Source organism: Odontomachus brunneus, unplaced genomic scaffold (assembly GCF_010583005.1).
Source record: "Odontomachus brunneus isolate Ranch 3 - 2012 unplaced genomic scaffold, Obru_v1 Obru_scaffold_052, whole genome shotgun sequence".
NCBI lineage: Eukaryota > Metazoa > Arthropoda > Insecta > Hymenoptera > Formicidae > Odontomachus > Odontomachus brunneus.
Genome location: NW_022639502.1, coordinates 1864658 through 1881434, shown reverse-complemented (window position 1 = coordinate 1881434; position 16777 = coordinate 1864658). Strand labels below are relative to the sequence as shown.

General features: G+C 37.2%; 2 protein-coding genes across 4 annotated transcripts; one reads left to right on the top strand and one right to left on the bottom strand.

Annotated features, from left to right (window-relative positions):
* Positions 1-51: 51 nt before the first annotated feature.
* LOC116845444 (luc7-like protein 3) lies at positions 52-5314 on the bottom strand. 3 transcript variants are annotated; one of them, XM_032818135.1, is made up of 8 exons: positions 4974-5314; positions 4170-4418; positions 3899-4105; positions 3501-3662; positions 3165-3358; positions 2874-2959; positions 2673-2783; positions 52-452 (listed from the first exon to the last, which is right to left on the bottom strand). In XM_032818135.1, exons 1-7 carry the CDS (start codon positions 5076-5078, stop codon positions 2710-2712), a joined length of 1077 nt encoding a protein of 358 aa, XP_032674026.1. In that variant the 5' UTR covers positions 5079-5314; the 3' UTR covers positions 52-452; positions 2673-2709. The 3 variants fall into 3 exon arrangements, with proteins under 3 accessions (XP_032674026.1, XP_032674025.1, XP_032674024.1); XM_032818134.1 differs by lacking the exon at positions 52-452 and adding an exon at positions 563-1758; XM_032818133.1 differs by lacking the exon at positions 52-452 and having other exon boundaries at positions 563-2783.
* A 1107-nt stretch (positions 5315-6421) lies between these two features.
* LOC116845510 (brefeldin A-inhibited guanine nucleotide-exchange protein 1) lies at positions 6422-16603 on the top strand. Its single transcript, XM_032818282.1, has 12 exons — positions 6422-6680; positions 6762-7070; positions 7645-8993; positions 9150-9868; positions 10147-10521; positions 10653-11154; positions 11221-11516; positions 11680-11852; positions 12113-12333; positions 12629-12832; positions 13017-13600; positions 13806-16603. The coding sequence occupies exons 2-12, from the start codon at positions 6944-6946 to the stop codon at positions 14350-14352; spliced, it is 5097 nt and encodes a 1698-aa protein (XP_032674173.1). The 5' UTR covers positions 6422-6680; positions 6762-6943; the 3' UTR covers positions 14353-16603.
* Positions 16604-16777: the final 174 nt, after the last annotated feature.

Genomic DNA, 16777 nt, shown 5'->3' with positions numbered 1-16777 from the left:
ACAAAATATCTTTTTTATTCATACTTTAATTTCATTTACATTAACGTTTAGTCGTATTAATCTATATTTTAATAACCACAAGTTTTCAATAGAACTCAATTGTTTAAAATATTTTACTTTCAATTAAAATTACCCGAAATAAAAAAGAAAGAACTAATGAAATTTTGTTACGATATTGTTTTATTAATTTCAAATAACAATCTTACGAATATTACAATGTATAGACAATTTACCTTGCTGATCTGTTTATGTATAGACGGCCTAAAGTAACAATTGCTCGTATCATAAGTTAAATCCCAATTTCTCTGGTCTCGATGCATATTGTTTCCTTCGTTTGTCTTCTCTTTCTCTCCCTTTTTCACCATCGTTGAGATTATGCAAAATCTTTAGCTTAACAATACGTTAAGCAATGTCTTGCATAATCTCCAGTTATTTCTTCTCTCGTCTTCGTTCTGAAAATAGAGAATCAGAGTTTTAGCTGCAGTGTCACCAAATTATGATTCATTGTAGTGGTCAAACATTGTGCAATCATATGCCAGCCTTGCTGGTAAAATCCTGTCTCTCTGTTGATTATGTGTTTGTTTAATAAGCGCATCATATTATTATTATTATTATTATTATTATTATTATTATAGTGTTATCAATTGTCTCAGTTAACGACATCGAACATCGGCTGATGCGCCTAATCATCTAACTTTCATTGTCAGATGAGGTAGTGACTTATCGGTGAATTCCGAAAATATTTAAATAGTTTTCCCTTCAGGAAGATCGTGTATTAAAAATATTAATCAGCGTTTGCTTTTAGAGAGAGAGATATCGTATTATTTGTATTCTTCCTTTAATATTCATTTTCTTGTATTGAAAGAAAATGGTATTCTCGTCTAGAAATATCCTTTTTACGATAAAGATTATGTAGTCCATTAATGTTAATCTTAATTTTTTTTAATGATAAATGTTTTAGTTCCTTCCTTTATTGTCTCAGTCGTACATAAAGAGATTCAGTCACCCTGTGAAGAATTCCTGCACTGTCTAAAGCAACACACCTAGAATGATTAGATCCCTAGCTCGCCAAAGACTCGAAGAAAACGGTATTCGAGAACAGAAGCACGGGGAATATTCTTCTGGGCAGAAGGACATGTGTTGGTATTATCATTCCGGCATAAATACCTCGTCAATTGCGTGGCAGAAGCTAGAGCTTCGTATAGTCACAGTCACACGTTTGCAGGGCGCACTCGTAGTTGTGCACTCGTGCATTTGCAGTCGTGGACGAAGCTCTACGAAGCGGGCACTGAGAGCTGTGTCCCCTCCACACTAAATCACTAAATCTCTTTCTCTCTCTCTCCCTCTCTCTAATCGACGCGCGAACAATCCCGCATTTTTAACGAACCTACCTACGAAAGACAGTTCTATGTCCGAAAAGCAGAGAAGAATAAGATCCAACATTATCCTCGCAACGGGGAATACAAACTCACATACAGGCTACAAAACGAAGCAAATTGAAAAACTCTCAAAATTCGGTTATCTAGAAACAATGCGATAAGTCCACGTTATAATGACAAAAAAAGTAACTGACAAATTGTACTTTTGTACAATGCAATTTGTTTTATTTGGAAGTAGATATATGATATAAACACCATGGTTCTACATTATCTTAAACATTGAATGTTAACCTGATTGTACATTTTTATCCAGGCTTAAAACATCTTAAAACCGTGTATCCACGAATCCGGATGAGTTCACGGAAGTTCACGAGTTCTCCTGGAAAAAAGGCAACTTTTTGGATCTATGTCTATCCGCTTCTCGGATATAGAATTATAATCGATGGAAGCAAGCATAGGTATACCTTCTCCCAGCTTGCTTGGTATACAAAAAAGTGCACAGTATGTGATACCAGTTAGTTAATTGCGTTTCTATCAGTGCTGGACAATAATCTATTATTATCGCTATCATTTTAACGTATTAATAAATTAATTACGATTAAAGTGACTGTTAAACAATCGTCACACACAAAGATTAAATTATTAATCGGTGCCGGTTTTGCAATTATTTTAGAACATGATCAATGTGATAGTTGAGATTAATTGTTAATAAATATGGATTTAATCAAAACTCTTCGTAAAAACAATTATCTTTAAAATCACTGCAATAATATAACCTGACTCCAAAGAATTTAAAATTTATTTTTGAAATTAATTCTGCCAAGTCACAGAAAAGTAAATTAGAGACCCTTGTTGCATTAAATTAATTGTTTCATTGTAGATAATAGCATATTACCTAGAGAGATAAGTATCAAGATAAAACTTGTTGGCTTGTTGAATTCACTATCTCTCACATGTTATACACCTAATCGTATCATTAATTACAAATTGTGTTTTTAACGGTAAGGAAAAATGTGATATTGAAAAGGCAATGGTGTCGGATTAATGTAATCGAATTTTACTTTACGAGAAACGACTAGTGATGATAATTCATATAGAGAGAGGCGGAGAGAGATAGAGTGTGTTTCAGAGAGAGCGAGACGAACTTGCTGTGCGATTTACGCGGCGCTTCAAACATCACAGATTATATTATCATGTATATGTATTATGTGCATCGGAATGGCAACTCACCTGGATCGAAAGAGTACCTGTACAGTAATTGAGACGAATATGGTTATATTGTTGGGTGCATACCTGGCTTACTTCTCACTCACTAACCAATCAAGAGAAGTTACTTGTGACTTCGGCTTCGCGAGCGGTGTCGGCGCCGGCTGTGATGGCTAGTACCTCGATGATCGCGAGTTCCTGAAATTATTACAATTTTTATCGTATGTTATTATCACAAGTAAAATTCCATCTTTACGTAACTATCAGAGTTTCAATAAGTTATCTTACCTCGGTTGTGACGTCGATGACTATCTTCATCACGGTGACGTTCGTGCTTGTCTCGTGATCTACTCCTACTTCTATGCCCGGAGTTTCTACACAAAAAAAGATATGAGAAATATACAGTAAAAAATGTATTTCTACTAGAATAAAAAAATTCACGTATAAGCGTATGAAAATATTTAACAGAATTGATTTTCAAATTTTTCTCAGAAATATAAAATTTCAAAAATTAATTTTCGTCGAGTTTAATTTCAAGCTTAATACTAATCTCAACCAAGACTTGATAATTATTTTTACCTATGACTGCTTGAGTCGTGTCGCTTATCATCGTCTGTACGTCTACGACGTTTGTCCCTTTCTCTATCACGATCTCTATCTCTATCACCGTCTCCTCTTCGCCGCCTATCCATTTCTTCATTTGCACGCGCTCTTTGTTTTCGCTCTTCTTCTCTCTTCTGTTCTTTTTCATCGCGCGCTTTTTCGCGCTTGCTCTAAAAAAATAATTATTGATTAGTACCGAATAATATAAGCATATTTATAATGACTTATAACAATCTTAATTTAATGTTATGCGATCCGTATTTAATCGTTGTATTTTGCGATATTTAATTTTGAAAAACGGGCGACGTTTACCATGATCTCTTGAAGGGCACTCTTCAATCTTGCATAACCTACATGTTGCTTGCCCATCAGATGATCATCAATTCGCTGTTGAGCATCACCAACGATTAAAAATGCGCCACAAACATCACACACCTCCATCTGTTTCTCTTGTGCTGCAGCTAATTCAGCTGTCTGCAAAGTCATTAAAGACTTAATATAATCGATTATAGTAAATTATAAATTTTTAATATTTAGTCATATAAAACATTATATATATTTAATAAGTCAATTATAATTTTAGTTTTGCCAATTGTAGATTATAATTACAATTTATACAAATCAAAACAATAGATATATCTAATATTATCTCTTCTGATATTATTTGATATATTACTACATCCACTACTATCATTGAATTGCATATTTACTTGATTATAGTGACTATTGTCATTGGATTTCTTTAAAGTCTCTCGTTCTTCTTTCAGCTGATCACAGAGGCGCATCAAACCCTGTGCCTGTTCAACATTACCTTGAATTCCACTTTGTTCTGCTTCATCTACTAATTTGTTTATTTTCTCTGTCAATAGAGCAATCTGTTCCTCATTTTTTTGCGTTTGAGCCAATGTTAATGTCGGCTATAACGAGACAAATCACAATTGCATGTTTCCAGCATCCTATTCATTGCAATCAGAAACTTACCGCTTCTGTTCTACCAATCAAGGCTAATCGCTGCTTTCCTTTCACAATCTTACGTTCTACCTCATTTAACATACTCTGGCAGTATCTGATGAATTCATCTTCATATTGTTGCTTGCGATATGAAGGTGGTGCTTTTTCAAATAATTCCCTGGCCTCATCATCATGCATTCTGGGACAAGCACCTAAGTCTGCTCTTGTATTGACAAACAAATCATGAGGACAGAACTTAACCAAGTACAGCTTACAAAACTGAAACAGAGAAGAATTACCAAATCTATTCTATATTCTGTATTCATATAGAAGTAAATTTTGATATTAAAATTAATTTTTTGAGTGACATATATATGTTCAATGAACTTTTTGTTAAACAGTCAATAATCAAATGTTAACAGTCATCATAACTGTGTGTTGACATAGCCACTTGTATTAATATTTTATATATTTTAACAAAAAGAATTCACTCGTCTCAGTCTATTACTTTAAATCTTTTGAAAAATTCTCTTTCATCAATGGGCTTAAAACTTTCAAAAATATTCAGTTATCAAAGATCATTTAGTCTGAAGTATTCTGCACTCAAAGGATTAATATAGAACATATCTATTCCTAATATATCATTTTTTCTTTTACCTATAACTGTACAAACCAATAATATATTTATATATATTTATATTTTTGTCTTGGGAGATTTTGAAGGACATTTGAAAAGTTTTCTATTAAGGAATTAAAAAAACTATTAACGTAAAAATGTTCAAACAGCCAAGATCTCCCGCAGGCTTTCGTTTCATATTTTCTATGATAAAGTACCTCAGGATCTTCCCAGTTGAGCTCTTTGGGCTTTTCATTGGGCAGAACGTTCCTATTCCTGCCCATCAGCTCGTCAAGCAACGCGGCGGCCGCGGCTGCGGCCATCTTGTTGCGACTGTACTACGGCAATCGCGGCGTCGTTATTCGAGTGAAATTTGCATACGGAAAATATGCGGTTGCGGACAATATGCAGCGAAGGAATATTTTGAATGTGCTGCAGAGTATGATGAATAAATTGTGACTTCAACGAGATACGCAATCACAAGACACTACATAGACACTATGTAGACACGATCGTGACAATCGCAAACGGAGAAAGCGAATTTGCCAACTTGACCGTTAGTTGGCGTCGTTGTAGTAAACAATGGCTGCGTTCAGAAAACACAATGATTGGATGAGCGCGCGTGCGCTCATGTTATTGGAATATTCTTTTAGATCTATTACATGGATGTAAAAGAATATTTTAATCAAAAACGATATAGCTCCTGCACATGAAACATGAAAATAGATTTGTTCTTTTCAGCTGTACTGCTGTATTGGTACAATAAGTTAGGGCTGATTGTTCCAACTTCTTGATAGTTAAATTATATCTGTCTCTGTCCAATTTGAAAAAAAGAAGACAGACATATAATCCCAGCAAACACAATAATATAACAGTTAAAGGGACGTCTACATTGGAAGTAAACAGTAAGAAGTAGAAAGTAAGAATAAGAAATTGACCAATCATAGTTAATTATTCTTCTCACATTCGACTGTGGTTGGTCAATTTCTTACTCTTACTTCCTACTTCTTGCTATTTACTTCCAATGTAGACGTCCCTTTAAGGGATATCAGACGTATAGGTCGGACGCAGTGTGAATTCTCCATAAGAAAAGGGGTCTGTTTTTTATTGCTGAACTGGCTGCACTAGTTCTTTCTCATCTTTCTTCCACCAAGTTTTATCTATATATCTATCTCTTTTTAAGTTCTGAAAGTGTACACTAGTTCAGCAATAGAAAACAGACCCAAGATCTATAAAATAATTTTAATCTTTAAGGACTATTTACATGTACTCGTATGACTGCTGGAACACTCTTCGAATTTCATTCTTAACGCGTATCCTAATACTAAGTACACTCTTTTTATTTTAAGTTCTTGCATCAGCAAGATCCCATTTAATTATTTAGCTTAAAAATAAAAAAGGCGTATTTAGCATTCAAATGTACGTTAAGAATATGGCACCTAATTAAGTCCTTTACTTTTATCGATAAAAGTATTTTTTAATGTGCTTACAAAGCTAATTAGAAGACATATCTCAAATTTAGAAGCATTTTTGTCGATGAAAGAGAATGTAAAAATAAGAATCCATATTCTCGAAGAAATAAACCAAAATTGCATGTCTAATATAATATTATCGTACATCACATTTTCATCGCTGACTCACGAATGCGGCTTGCGGAAGTACGTCGTCACGTGAAGTTAGCCGCACAACGCGACAGCGGGTGAGCGAGCGAGTCGTCGTCATCCGCGGTTGCGTTCCGGTCGGTTCCGGTGAATGTCAGTACGAGTGTCGGATGGTGGTGTCGGTCGTCGTTTAATATTCGTTCAAAATTCGCCGACGGGCGATGCGATAGACGGAGAGCGTCGTCTCCGAAGAAACCGCGTTCTCGCGGTTCTGTTCTATTATCGCTTCGAAGAATCAAATGTAGCTGTCATCTTCCAGCTTAGGTGAATATGTCAACCTGAGGATGTTTACTCGACCTTACCTGTCCTTACCTTACCTCACTGATATCTTCATGATGTTCCCAGATTCGTAGACAAAGGTTATGTGGCAATAGAATCAGAAGGTGGTGAAAGATGCTGGCAGTTAGCCAAGTAGAGATACAATATAGTTACATATACAGCTGCTCATTAGCTTGCACCAATGTTGACACACTGACCAACGAGCACTAAATGAGCATAAATCTCCAGCTGCAGTGTTGGGAGTGGTGATGATGCAAAATAATTCCAAAACCAGAGAAATGTTTATCGTACGAGCTTTGGAAAAGATATTAGCTGATCGGGATGTCAAGCGTTCGCACCTCTCGCAGCTTAGGAAATCCTGCGAGTCTGCACTTGGTAAAAACTTACAAATTTTTCTAAAACTATAAATAAAGAAAGTGTTATTATATAAAATTACTGAGTGATAGCACATCTGAGACATACTATTTTTAAATATAATTTTTATAATTTATCTACTGCTAATTTTTTCTTAAACTAGAGTTCAAGAATCTAAACTTTTAAGTATGTAATTTTAAAGGAATTATCTAAAAGAATCTTGAATAATTTTAGATTATAATTTTAACTTTACTAGTAAAAGTCCTGTCCTTTTTCAAAGAACCTCCTTCAAAGAACTAATTGGTGTATATACTGATGCAATAAGTTAGAGTGAGACAAGTATATTTTGTCTTGTTTCATTTTATTGCATCAGTATACATTGGTTTAGGAAGTTTTTTGAAATTGAACAGACCTAAAATTTCATAGTTTATTAATTTTTTAAGCTTATGATATCAAAAATTTAAAACTCTAGAAAAACTTTCAAGAATCAAGAATTATTTTATAATTTAAGCTTTAAGAATAAAATTTGCCATATTATAAAGGCTCTTGCTCTACTTAAAAAATTGTCTATTTCTTCATTATACTCATCTTTTAGAGGATCTTCGCAATGAGATAAAGGATGTACCAGTTGTGCAAGGTGTAGAGGTGACATCCAATGCATTACCACAGCCTAAGAGCGATTCGAATGTCATCACTGCAGAAAAGTACTTCTTGCCGTTCGAACTAGCATGTCAAAGTAAATCGCCGCGGATCGTGGTGACTGCGCTTGATTGCTTGCAAAAGCTAATAGCGTATGGTCACCTGACCGGCAATGTGCCTGACTCTACGCAACCGAGCAAACTGCTGATTGTGCGCATCGTCGAGACCATCTGTACCTGTTTTACTGGTCCGCAAACCGACGAGGGTGTACAGTTGCAGATTATTAAAGCTTTATTAACTGTGACGACCAGCCAACATGTAGAGGTGCACGAGGGTACAGTGCTGCTAACGATTCGCACTGTTTACAATGTCTACCTGGCATCGCGTAATCTGGTGAACCAGACAACGGCTCGCGCGACTCTCACTCAGATGATCAACGTGATCTTTGCGCGTATGGAGTCTCAGGCCGAAGAAGAGAGCGTGAAGATCGACGGAGAGTCTCAGCAAGAGGGAGGAGGAGGCACCGTTGTAGCGAATGGTGAGGCTGAAGCAGAGCTAAGCACGGAGAATGTCACCAACGGCGATGCCACAGATCCTCAGACGATCGTCAGAGGCATTCTCGACGATGTGGTGAATTCCGTGGTGCCATTGGAGGAGGAGGTCAGTCTTGAAAATGGGCCGGAAGACAACGGCGACGAAGCGACCGCCGAGAACGACAATATGGTCACAGCCAAGTTCACGCATGTATTGCAGAAGGATGCATTCCTCGTGTTTCGCGCTCTTTGCAAGCTTTCGATGAAACCGTTGCCGGACGGCACGCCAGATCCGAGGTCGCATGAACTCCGCTCGAAGATTTTGTCGTTGCAACTATTACTGGGAATTCTACAAAACGCCGGCCCGGTGTTACGCTCCAATGAGATGTTCGTCATCGCGATCAAGCAATACTTATGCGTTGCCCTGTCGAAGAACGGAGTCTCGTCGGTGCCGGAGGTGTTCGAGTTGTCGTTGGCGCTATTCTTGGCACTGCTTGCGCGCTTCAAAGTGCATCTCAAAATGCAAATCGAGGTGTTCTTTAAGGAAATCTTCATGAATATCCTTGAAACTTCCAGCAGCTCCTTCGAGCATAAATGGATGGTTATACACGCACTCACTAGGATCTGCGCGGATGCTCAGAGCGTCGTAGACATCTATGTTAATTACGACTGTGATCTCTCCGCCGCCAACCTTTTTGAAAGGCTTGTCAACGACCTATCTAAGATCGCCCAGGGTCGTCAGGCCTTGGAACTTGGCGCATCGCCAAATCAGGTGCGTTTTAAATGAAAGATTATAGAAAAATTATAAAGTAGATGAGAAATAATACATATTTTATATGGGTAATTAACAAATTACTTTAACTAGGATTTTAATTCGTTAAAATTCTAAAATATTAAATATAATAACATAAATGTTTTATTTTTTTAGGAGAAATCTATGCGCATCCGCGGTCTCGAGTGTCTCGTGTCTATCTTAAAATGCATGGTAGAATGGAGCCGGGATTTGTACGTAAATCCCAGCGTGCCTGCAGATCAGCAACCGTTGTCAGATCCGCCAGATCCGGCACCGGAGACTTTGCTACCACGCTACGGCAGTGCTGGCAGTCTTTCATCGGCCAACTCCAGCTTGACCGGCAACAAGGAGGTTCCAGATTCGCCAGAACAATACGAAGTGCAGAAACAGCAAAAGGAAGTGTGGGAAGCCGGCATCGAGATCTTCAGTCGAAAACCTGGAAAGGGTGTGCAATATCTGCAAGAGCAGGGTTTGCTTGGAACATCGCCGGAGGACGTGGCCAGGTGGCTACATCTGGACGAACGACTTGACAAGACAGCCATCGGTGATTTCCTAGGCGATCATAACCATAACCAGGTGATGTACCACTACATCGACCAGATGAATTTCGCCGAGCGCGACTTAGTCACCGCACTCAGGTATTTCTTGGAAGGATTCCGACTCCCCGGCGAAGCGCAGAAAATCGATCGTTTGATGGAGAAGTTCGCCAGTCGTTATTGCGAGTGCAATCCTAATAATGGGCTATTCACCAGCGCGGATACAGCTTATGTCCTCGGCTTTTCCATTATTATGCTGACGACCGACTTGCACTCGCCACAAGTCAAGAATAAGATGACTAAGGAACAGTATATTAGGTACATTTTAGTGTATATTTTTTAAGTAAAGTCATACACGCATACAATTTGTCATTTTTATAAAAAGAGTTTTATAGATTTATTAAATATAATAAAACTTAAATTTATTAAAATTAATTTTTTATGGATACTTGATTAATTGTAATATATATTAAAATAATAATGTTTCTACATATATGATCTAAATATAAAATGGGAAGCCGAGAAATGTGTAACACATATTTTTTATGCAAGATGTTTGAGTAAATTTGATCGATCTTTTTATTTTCCTCTATCAGGTTGAATCGACGTATCAGCGATAATGAAGATCTCCCTGAGGAATATCTTTCCAGAATCTACGACGAAATTGCTGGTAATGAGATCAAGATGAAATCGAACACGAACAACAGCCGACTCGCCGGCAAGCAGCTGATCTCGAGCGAGAAAAAACGACGATTGTTGTGGAATATGGAAATGGAGGTGATCTCCACTGCGGCGAAGAATCTCATGGAGTCCGTGAGTCACGTTCAAGCACCGTTCACCACGGCTAAACATTTGGAGCACGTGCGGCCGATGTTCAAGATGGCCTGGACGCCGTTCCTTGCAGCTTTTAGCGTCGGGCTTCAAGATTGCGACGATCCGGAGATCGCGTCGCTCTGCTTGGACGGCATCAGGTAAGATACATGCCAAATTATGTTTCTCAAAACAAAATTTATTTTTACACAAAAATCTAATATGTAAAATATGTAAAATATAAATTTAAAATATGATTTCAATTTGCACATTTTAATTTATGATGTTTCAGGTGTGCCATTCGTATTACCTGCATTTTCCACATGAGTCTAGAGCGCGATGCCTATGTACAAGCATTGGCGAGATTCACTCTGCTGACGGCTAACTCCCCCATTACCGAGATGAAAGCAAAGAACATCGACACTATCAAGACCCTCATCACAGTAGCTCATACCGACGGCAACTATTTGGGTGGTTCATGGCTCGATGTCGTCAAGTGCATCTCGCAGTTAGAGTTAGCACAACTCATCGGTACAGGTGTGAGGCCTCAGCTATTGGGTCCACCATCGAAGCCACACTTTCCTTCGCCGTTAGCGAATTTCGGTAATCTCACACATTCTGTCGGTTCGCATCAAGCCAACAGTCTGAACTTGAGCTCGCTGGACCCCAGCGTAAAGGAGTCCATTGGCGAGACCAGCTCGCAAAGCGTTGTCGTGGCCGTCGATCGCATCTTCACCGGCTCCACTAGACTCGACGGTGACGCTATTGTTGAATTTGTCAAAGCTCTCTGCCAGGTTTGTTTCTCTTAAATAAGCTTTTTTATGCAATAAATTTTCATAATAATAAATATGCTTTATCAGGTCTCTCTTGAAGAGCTGGCACATCCCACACAGCCGCGTATGTTTTCCCTCACGAAAATCGTCGAAATCTCGTATTATAACATGGGACGCATCAGGTTGCAGTGGTCTAGAATTTGGCAAGTTCTTGGTGACCATTTTGATAGGGTAGGATGTAGTCCTAGGCAAGAGATCTCGTTCTTCGCCGTAGATTCTCTGAGGCAGCTAGCCACCAAATTTATCGAGAAAGGCGAATTCGCCAACTTCAGGTTCCAGAAGGATTTCCTTAGGCCGTTCGAGCATATTATGAAAAAGAATAGGTAATTCGATTTGATTAATTTAATTATTTTCATTTCACTTTTCGTAAAATAACGTTGAATAATATGTTTATTTTAATTTACCTACTTTATACATGATATTATATGGTGTATCTATTAAGATGTATTCCAATCGCAAAGTATAATTCGATTCAATCCGATGTAGGTCTCCCGTCATCAGAGATATGGTCGTTAGATGTGTGGCGCAGATTGTTCATTCGCAAGCACCCAACATCAGATCTGGTTGGAAAAACATCTTTAGTGTCTTCCATCATGCAGCTAGTGATCGTGACGAATCTGTCGTTGAGTTAGCTTTCTCGATGACTGGCAAGATAATAAGTAAATAACGATCGAATACATTTGTACATTTTACGAAATGCATTACTATCAGAAATGTTTTAACATTGAGTTTTTTAATGATTTTTGCGTGTATACAAGCTGTGGATTTTTTTATCCGATATCTTTGGGCTATATAAAAATTGGTTTCTTTAAATAACCATCTATAATATTATAATAACTATAATAACATACAATACAGAATTAATATATTTTAAACGGATTATATATTAACATATTAATTTGAGCGCATGTATTTGCAGATGAACTGTATGCGGAGGATTTCAGCATTATGGTGGATTCCTTCCAGGACGCTGTCAAGTGTCTGAGCGAGTTCGCATGTAATGCGTCTTTCCCAGACACCAGCATGGAGGCAATTCGGTTAATACGTTCCTGCGCGTCGTATATCGACGCGAATCCCAACCTGTTCGCCGAGGGTATGATGGACGACAGTGGGATGGTGTCCGAGGAGGACCGAGCCTGGGTATTGTTTTCTTCATTCACTCCTTTCACGCGTTATTAACTTATCTTTCTTTTCTAATCGCAGCTAAAAATAGAAGATATTAGTAATTTTTTGTAAATATAATGTAAATTATATTTATTCAGTTTTTCTTGAAGTGTAACAGATATTTTGAAACAGGAAGTTTGTATCTAAATCTTAAAAAAATAGAAGTTATTTAAAATATCATCTGTAAAGAGAAGAAAAGATATTCAAAAAGGATATATTCTATTTCCATAATAGAATACTCATTATCTCATTCTTTTCTATTTTCTTTTAGGTAAGAGGTTGGTTCCCACTACTGTTCGAATTATCTTGCGTAGTCAGCAGATGCAAATTGGACGTCAGGACGCGCGCATTGACAGTGCTCTTCGATGTTGTCAAGACACATGGCGCATCTTTTAAACCTCACTGGTGGAAGGATCTCTTTCAGGTCCTTTTCAGGATTTTCGATAATATGAAGCTACCCGAGCAACATACTGAGGTTCGTTTTCCAAACAATAAATTCTGTCTCTAATTTTAATCTGCACTTAATTTGTACATGAATGTAATTTCCAAAAGCTGACTTGATGATACGATCTTAAACTGTGACCAGTTACTGCAAAAATATACGATGAATTTCTTTTTAAAAATAAGTACATAAACAAATGTATCAACAAACGTTACAGAAAGCGGAGTGGATGACAACAACGTGCAACCACGCGCTTTATGCCATCGTAGACGTCTTCTCTCAATTCTATGACATTTTGGGCCCATTATTGCTGGAGCAGCTGTACTCCCAACTGCTGTGGTGCGTTCAACAGGACAACGAACAGTTGGCTCGATCGGGTACTAATTGCTTAGAGAACCTGGTCATCAGCAACGGTATTAAGTTTGACGAGCAGACTTGGGAAAAGACGTGTCAGTGCGTGCTAGATATCTTCGAGAGTACTTTACCGTCGGCGTTGCTCACATGGAAGCCTCAGTCGCCTAACAAGGAATCCGATCTTGATGTGATCACTGGCGAGGCGGATGGTCACCACGTTGGAATCTTAAAAAGGAGCAACAGTGCGCAGAGTCTCAGCACTGAGTCTTCTTTGCCGAAGGCGAAACTTTTCTCAGCATTGTTGATCAAGTGCGTGGTTCAATTGGAACTGATACAAACCATTGATAACATCGTCTTTTATCCGGCGACTTCACGTAAGGAGGATCAAGAAAATTTGGCGCTCGCGCAGGCTGATATGTTGAACGGCAAGACATCAGAGCTTGTAAAGTGAGTATTTTATTAATTTCTAAAGTAGTAGTAACGTACTGTGAAAATTTATTGCAAATTGCTATTTAACATTTTTTATTTCGTTATTCTTACACTGTAGTACTGTCCAAGATATTTTTTGTACGCATTTTATCTTGTTTTAAATTAAGCATTTATTTGTATTCAAATATACCAAGATATGAGTTATGAAATCTCATTTTTTTAGGGCTGGCGCCGATCAGCAAAAAGAGGAGCAAGGCATGTATTGTGCCTTGACAACTGATCATCTTCTTCAACTGGTCGAGTGCTTGTTGCGATCACATCGTTTTGCCAAAAGTTTCAATTCGGATCATGAACAGCGCAATGTGCTGTGGAAAGCTAGCTTTCGTGGCAATATGAAGCCGAATTTGCTGAAACAGGAGACACAATCACTCGCCTGCGCGTTACGCATTCTTTTCAAGATGTATAGCGACGAGGTACATCGCGCTGACTGGCCTAAAGTCGAGGCGCGGCTGGTTGAGGTTGCATGCGAGGCTCTCGAGTATTTTCTCGCGATCGCCAATGAGGCCCACCGCGACGCATGGACGCCGATTTTGCTGTTACTGCTCACCCGTATCCTCAAAATGAGCGATCATCGTTTCGCGGTGCACGCATCAACTTGCTATCCTTCGCTTTGCGAAGTTATGTGTTTTGATCTTAAACCGGAGCTTAGGTCGGTCTTGCGAAGATTCTTTCTCAGGATCGGACCAGTCTTCAGGATTACGCAGCAGTAGTGATGAGTCAACAAGTAGCAATGGGATGATGATGAAGCTCGAGATAGTTTCGATTCGAAGTGGTACAGCGTAGGTTTCTAATTGCTTTGAGTATTATTCGGATTCAAGTACTCTCGACATCTTGACAATCCTAAAAGGTTGCATAGTTCTGATAACCTTAAGAGTCAGAACTCGAGAGTCAGAAGAGTTTTGAAATTACTATTTTCTTCAAAATTGCAAAAATAACATCACGAATAAATTAGATGTCTCAAGTTTGTTAGTATTCGTCAATATCTATTGTATCCACAATATTTAGTACTGTAACAAAAGTTTTCAAATTTATGAAAATTTAAATTTAGCTATATAGTATCATGAAAAAGGATTTTAATGTTCCAAAAGTTTTGAGGCTTTTAGAATTATTCAAATTATCTGTCAACATTTTTAAAGAGTTCTCATATCTTGCAAGATTTCAATATTTCAATGCTTTAAGACTTTCAAGATTTTTAACAATTTTATAAAAATTTTAGCTTCAACAATATTCTAAAGACTAATAAGCAACATAAAACTGTAAAGTCTTATTGAAAGTTTACATCGGGTTTCGGAAAGAGATCTTCATTTGAAATAATATTTTCAGCGGTTCGAAATCCTGCGCTGAAACTGTAACGTCTGAACACTTGCAAAGAGATAAGATTGAATGCCTATTGTCTACATAGTAGTGAAAATGTAATTAATTGTAAAGCGCGGTTAGATACTTCGGCCCATATTAAACTACTCGCATACGATCCAACGTTTTGCATAAGTTTTTGTTGCACAAAGTTTTTTGAACGAATTTACATTGCTTTGCATCTCACACATTTCATGTTGAACTTTCGATTTGTCTTTACTATGTAACACCACATTTAACTCTAAATATAGCCTATCTTTTATTCGTCCAATATGCAAATTTATGAGTAGCATGTGTCAATAACATTCTACAATAAAATGCATTGTGACAATTTACTACTTAATTAAAGTAATATTCCAATTTATAGTATCAAGTAATAGTTATATTTCATTCATTATAAATAATCTGCACATCCATATTTCACATTTAATGCTAAACGTGTAATGTGAATATTCACTATCGTGCACATGTTCACGCAAGGTTTGTCGCAAAAATCGTTGGATCGCATACGAGCCGTTTAACGCTGTGTGTACACACATGCGTTTATGTAATATATTGGAATATATACACATATATAAAGTGAGATGAAATATTGTGGGAATCGGCGACATAAAAATATATGTGTCTTCGACGAACTCGAAGTTGATTCTCTTTTAGCATAATCTGGAGTAGTAATCATTTGTGCCGATTTTTTTTCATTTAATTTTCATTATACGTTGTAGAAAACAAATCGCTAAGCAATGTGCAATACAATGATAAAGGACTGGATTTAAGAATCTGATACACTGCAGAAGAAAAGACATTGAATTTTTCAACTGAAGTTACGTTTTATATTTATCTGTTATTCATTAATGTCTGTGTACCCGCAAGAACGCATATAATTTGCACTTGAAATATTTCACCAAACGGACCACTCATTGTTATTCCCAAGACATTTGATCATTTTTTAATTTCAAGCTCGACGATATCTTGCTAATTACGGTATCATATGAAATTCGAAATATCTCGGCATTTGGAAGATACAGCTTCGTTTGCCGCTGACTGTGTGTCGCTGTTTCATTAAGTAGGCAATGAAATCTTGAAGAGAAAAGCGAAGAGAAAACTACAAGTTCCAATATTTCTCGAGAAGAATGCCGTGAGAAATGTATAGATTATAAATAGCAATTGAGTAGTTAGCTAGACATTGTTGAAGCGATAGTCTTTATAATTTGATAGAAAGTGAGAATGAGTGAATGCGTGAGGCAAATGCTGTTGTCAATACGTATAGATCTAAAGTAAGGCATCTGAAACACGTTGTCATTAACATTAGAATTATTACATATGTATATTCGTGCCGGCGTAAAAGGTATAACGCTTAAGTAACTTATAAATAGCATTGAACCACACTCTTTGACGTGGCTCGATCTTATTTAAATAAATTCAGTGAAAAAGATGCGTTCATGAGACACTCTCAAATTTTTGAATTTCATAATTGCAACTTGTTCTCTGAGTAGTGACAATTCTCTTTGTTTCAGTATTTTGTAGAACTGTGCAATAATTGTGCAATAATTTTGTTGAATAGTTCTTTATAATTTGTTACATGATCAATGTAAGCAGTTTTAGTATTTATTAAGTTTTTATTGTCTACCTCATCATTTCACCCTACAGAGAAATTGATCTGAAATGTTAAGGTATTAAATAATATTATTTGGAGATCCTTACACACAATTATGATACCATTTATTTATATTTTATTTTACTATATTTTTACTGGATATATCTGATAAAAAAAAATTTTATAGC

Coding starts and splice junctions, on each gene's coding strand:
- LOC116845444 (XM_032818135.1), bottom strand. CDS start 5,078: ATGGCCGCAGCCGCGGCCGCCGCGTTGCTTGACGAGCTGATGGGCAGG. Junction 3,663..3,898: donor ACAATAGTCACTATAATCAA/GTAAATATGCAA, acceptor ATGACTTTGCAG/ACAGCTGAATTAGCTGCAGC. Junction 2,960..3,164: donor CACGACTCAAGCAGTCATAG/GTAAAAATAATT, acceptor TTTTTTGTGTAG/AAACTCCGGGCATAGAAGTA.
- LOC116845510 (XM_032818282.1), top strand. CDS start 6,944: ATGATGCAAAATAATTCCAAAACCAGAGAAATGTTTATCGTACGAGCT. Junction 8,994..9,149: donor TTGGCGCATCGCCAAATCAG/GTGCGTTTTAAA, acceptor TTATTTTTTTAG/GAGAAATCTATGCGCATCCG. Junction 12,334..12,628: donor CCGAGGAGGACCGAGCCTGG/GTATTGTTTTCT, acceptor ATTTTCTTTTAG/GTAAGAGGTTGGTTCCCACT.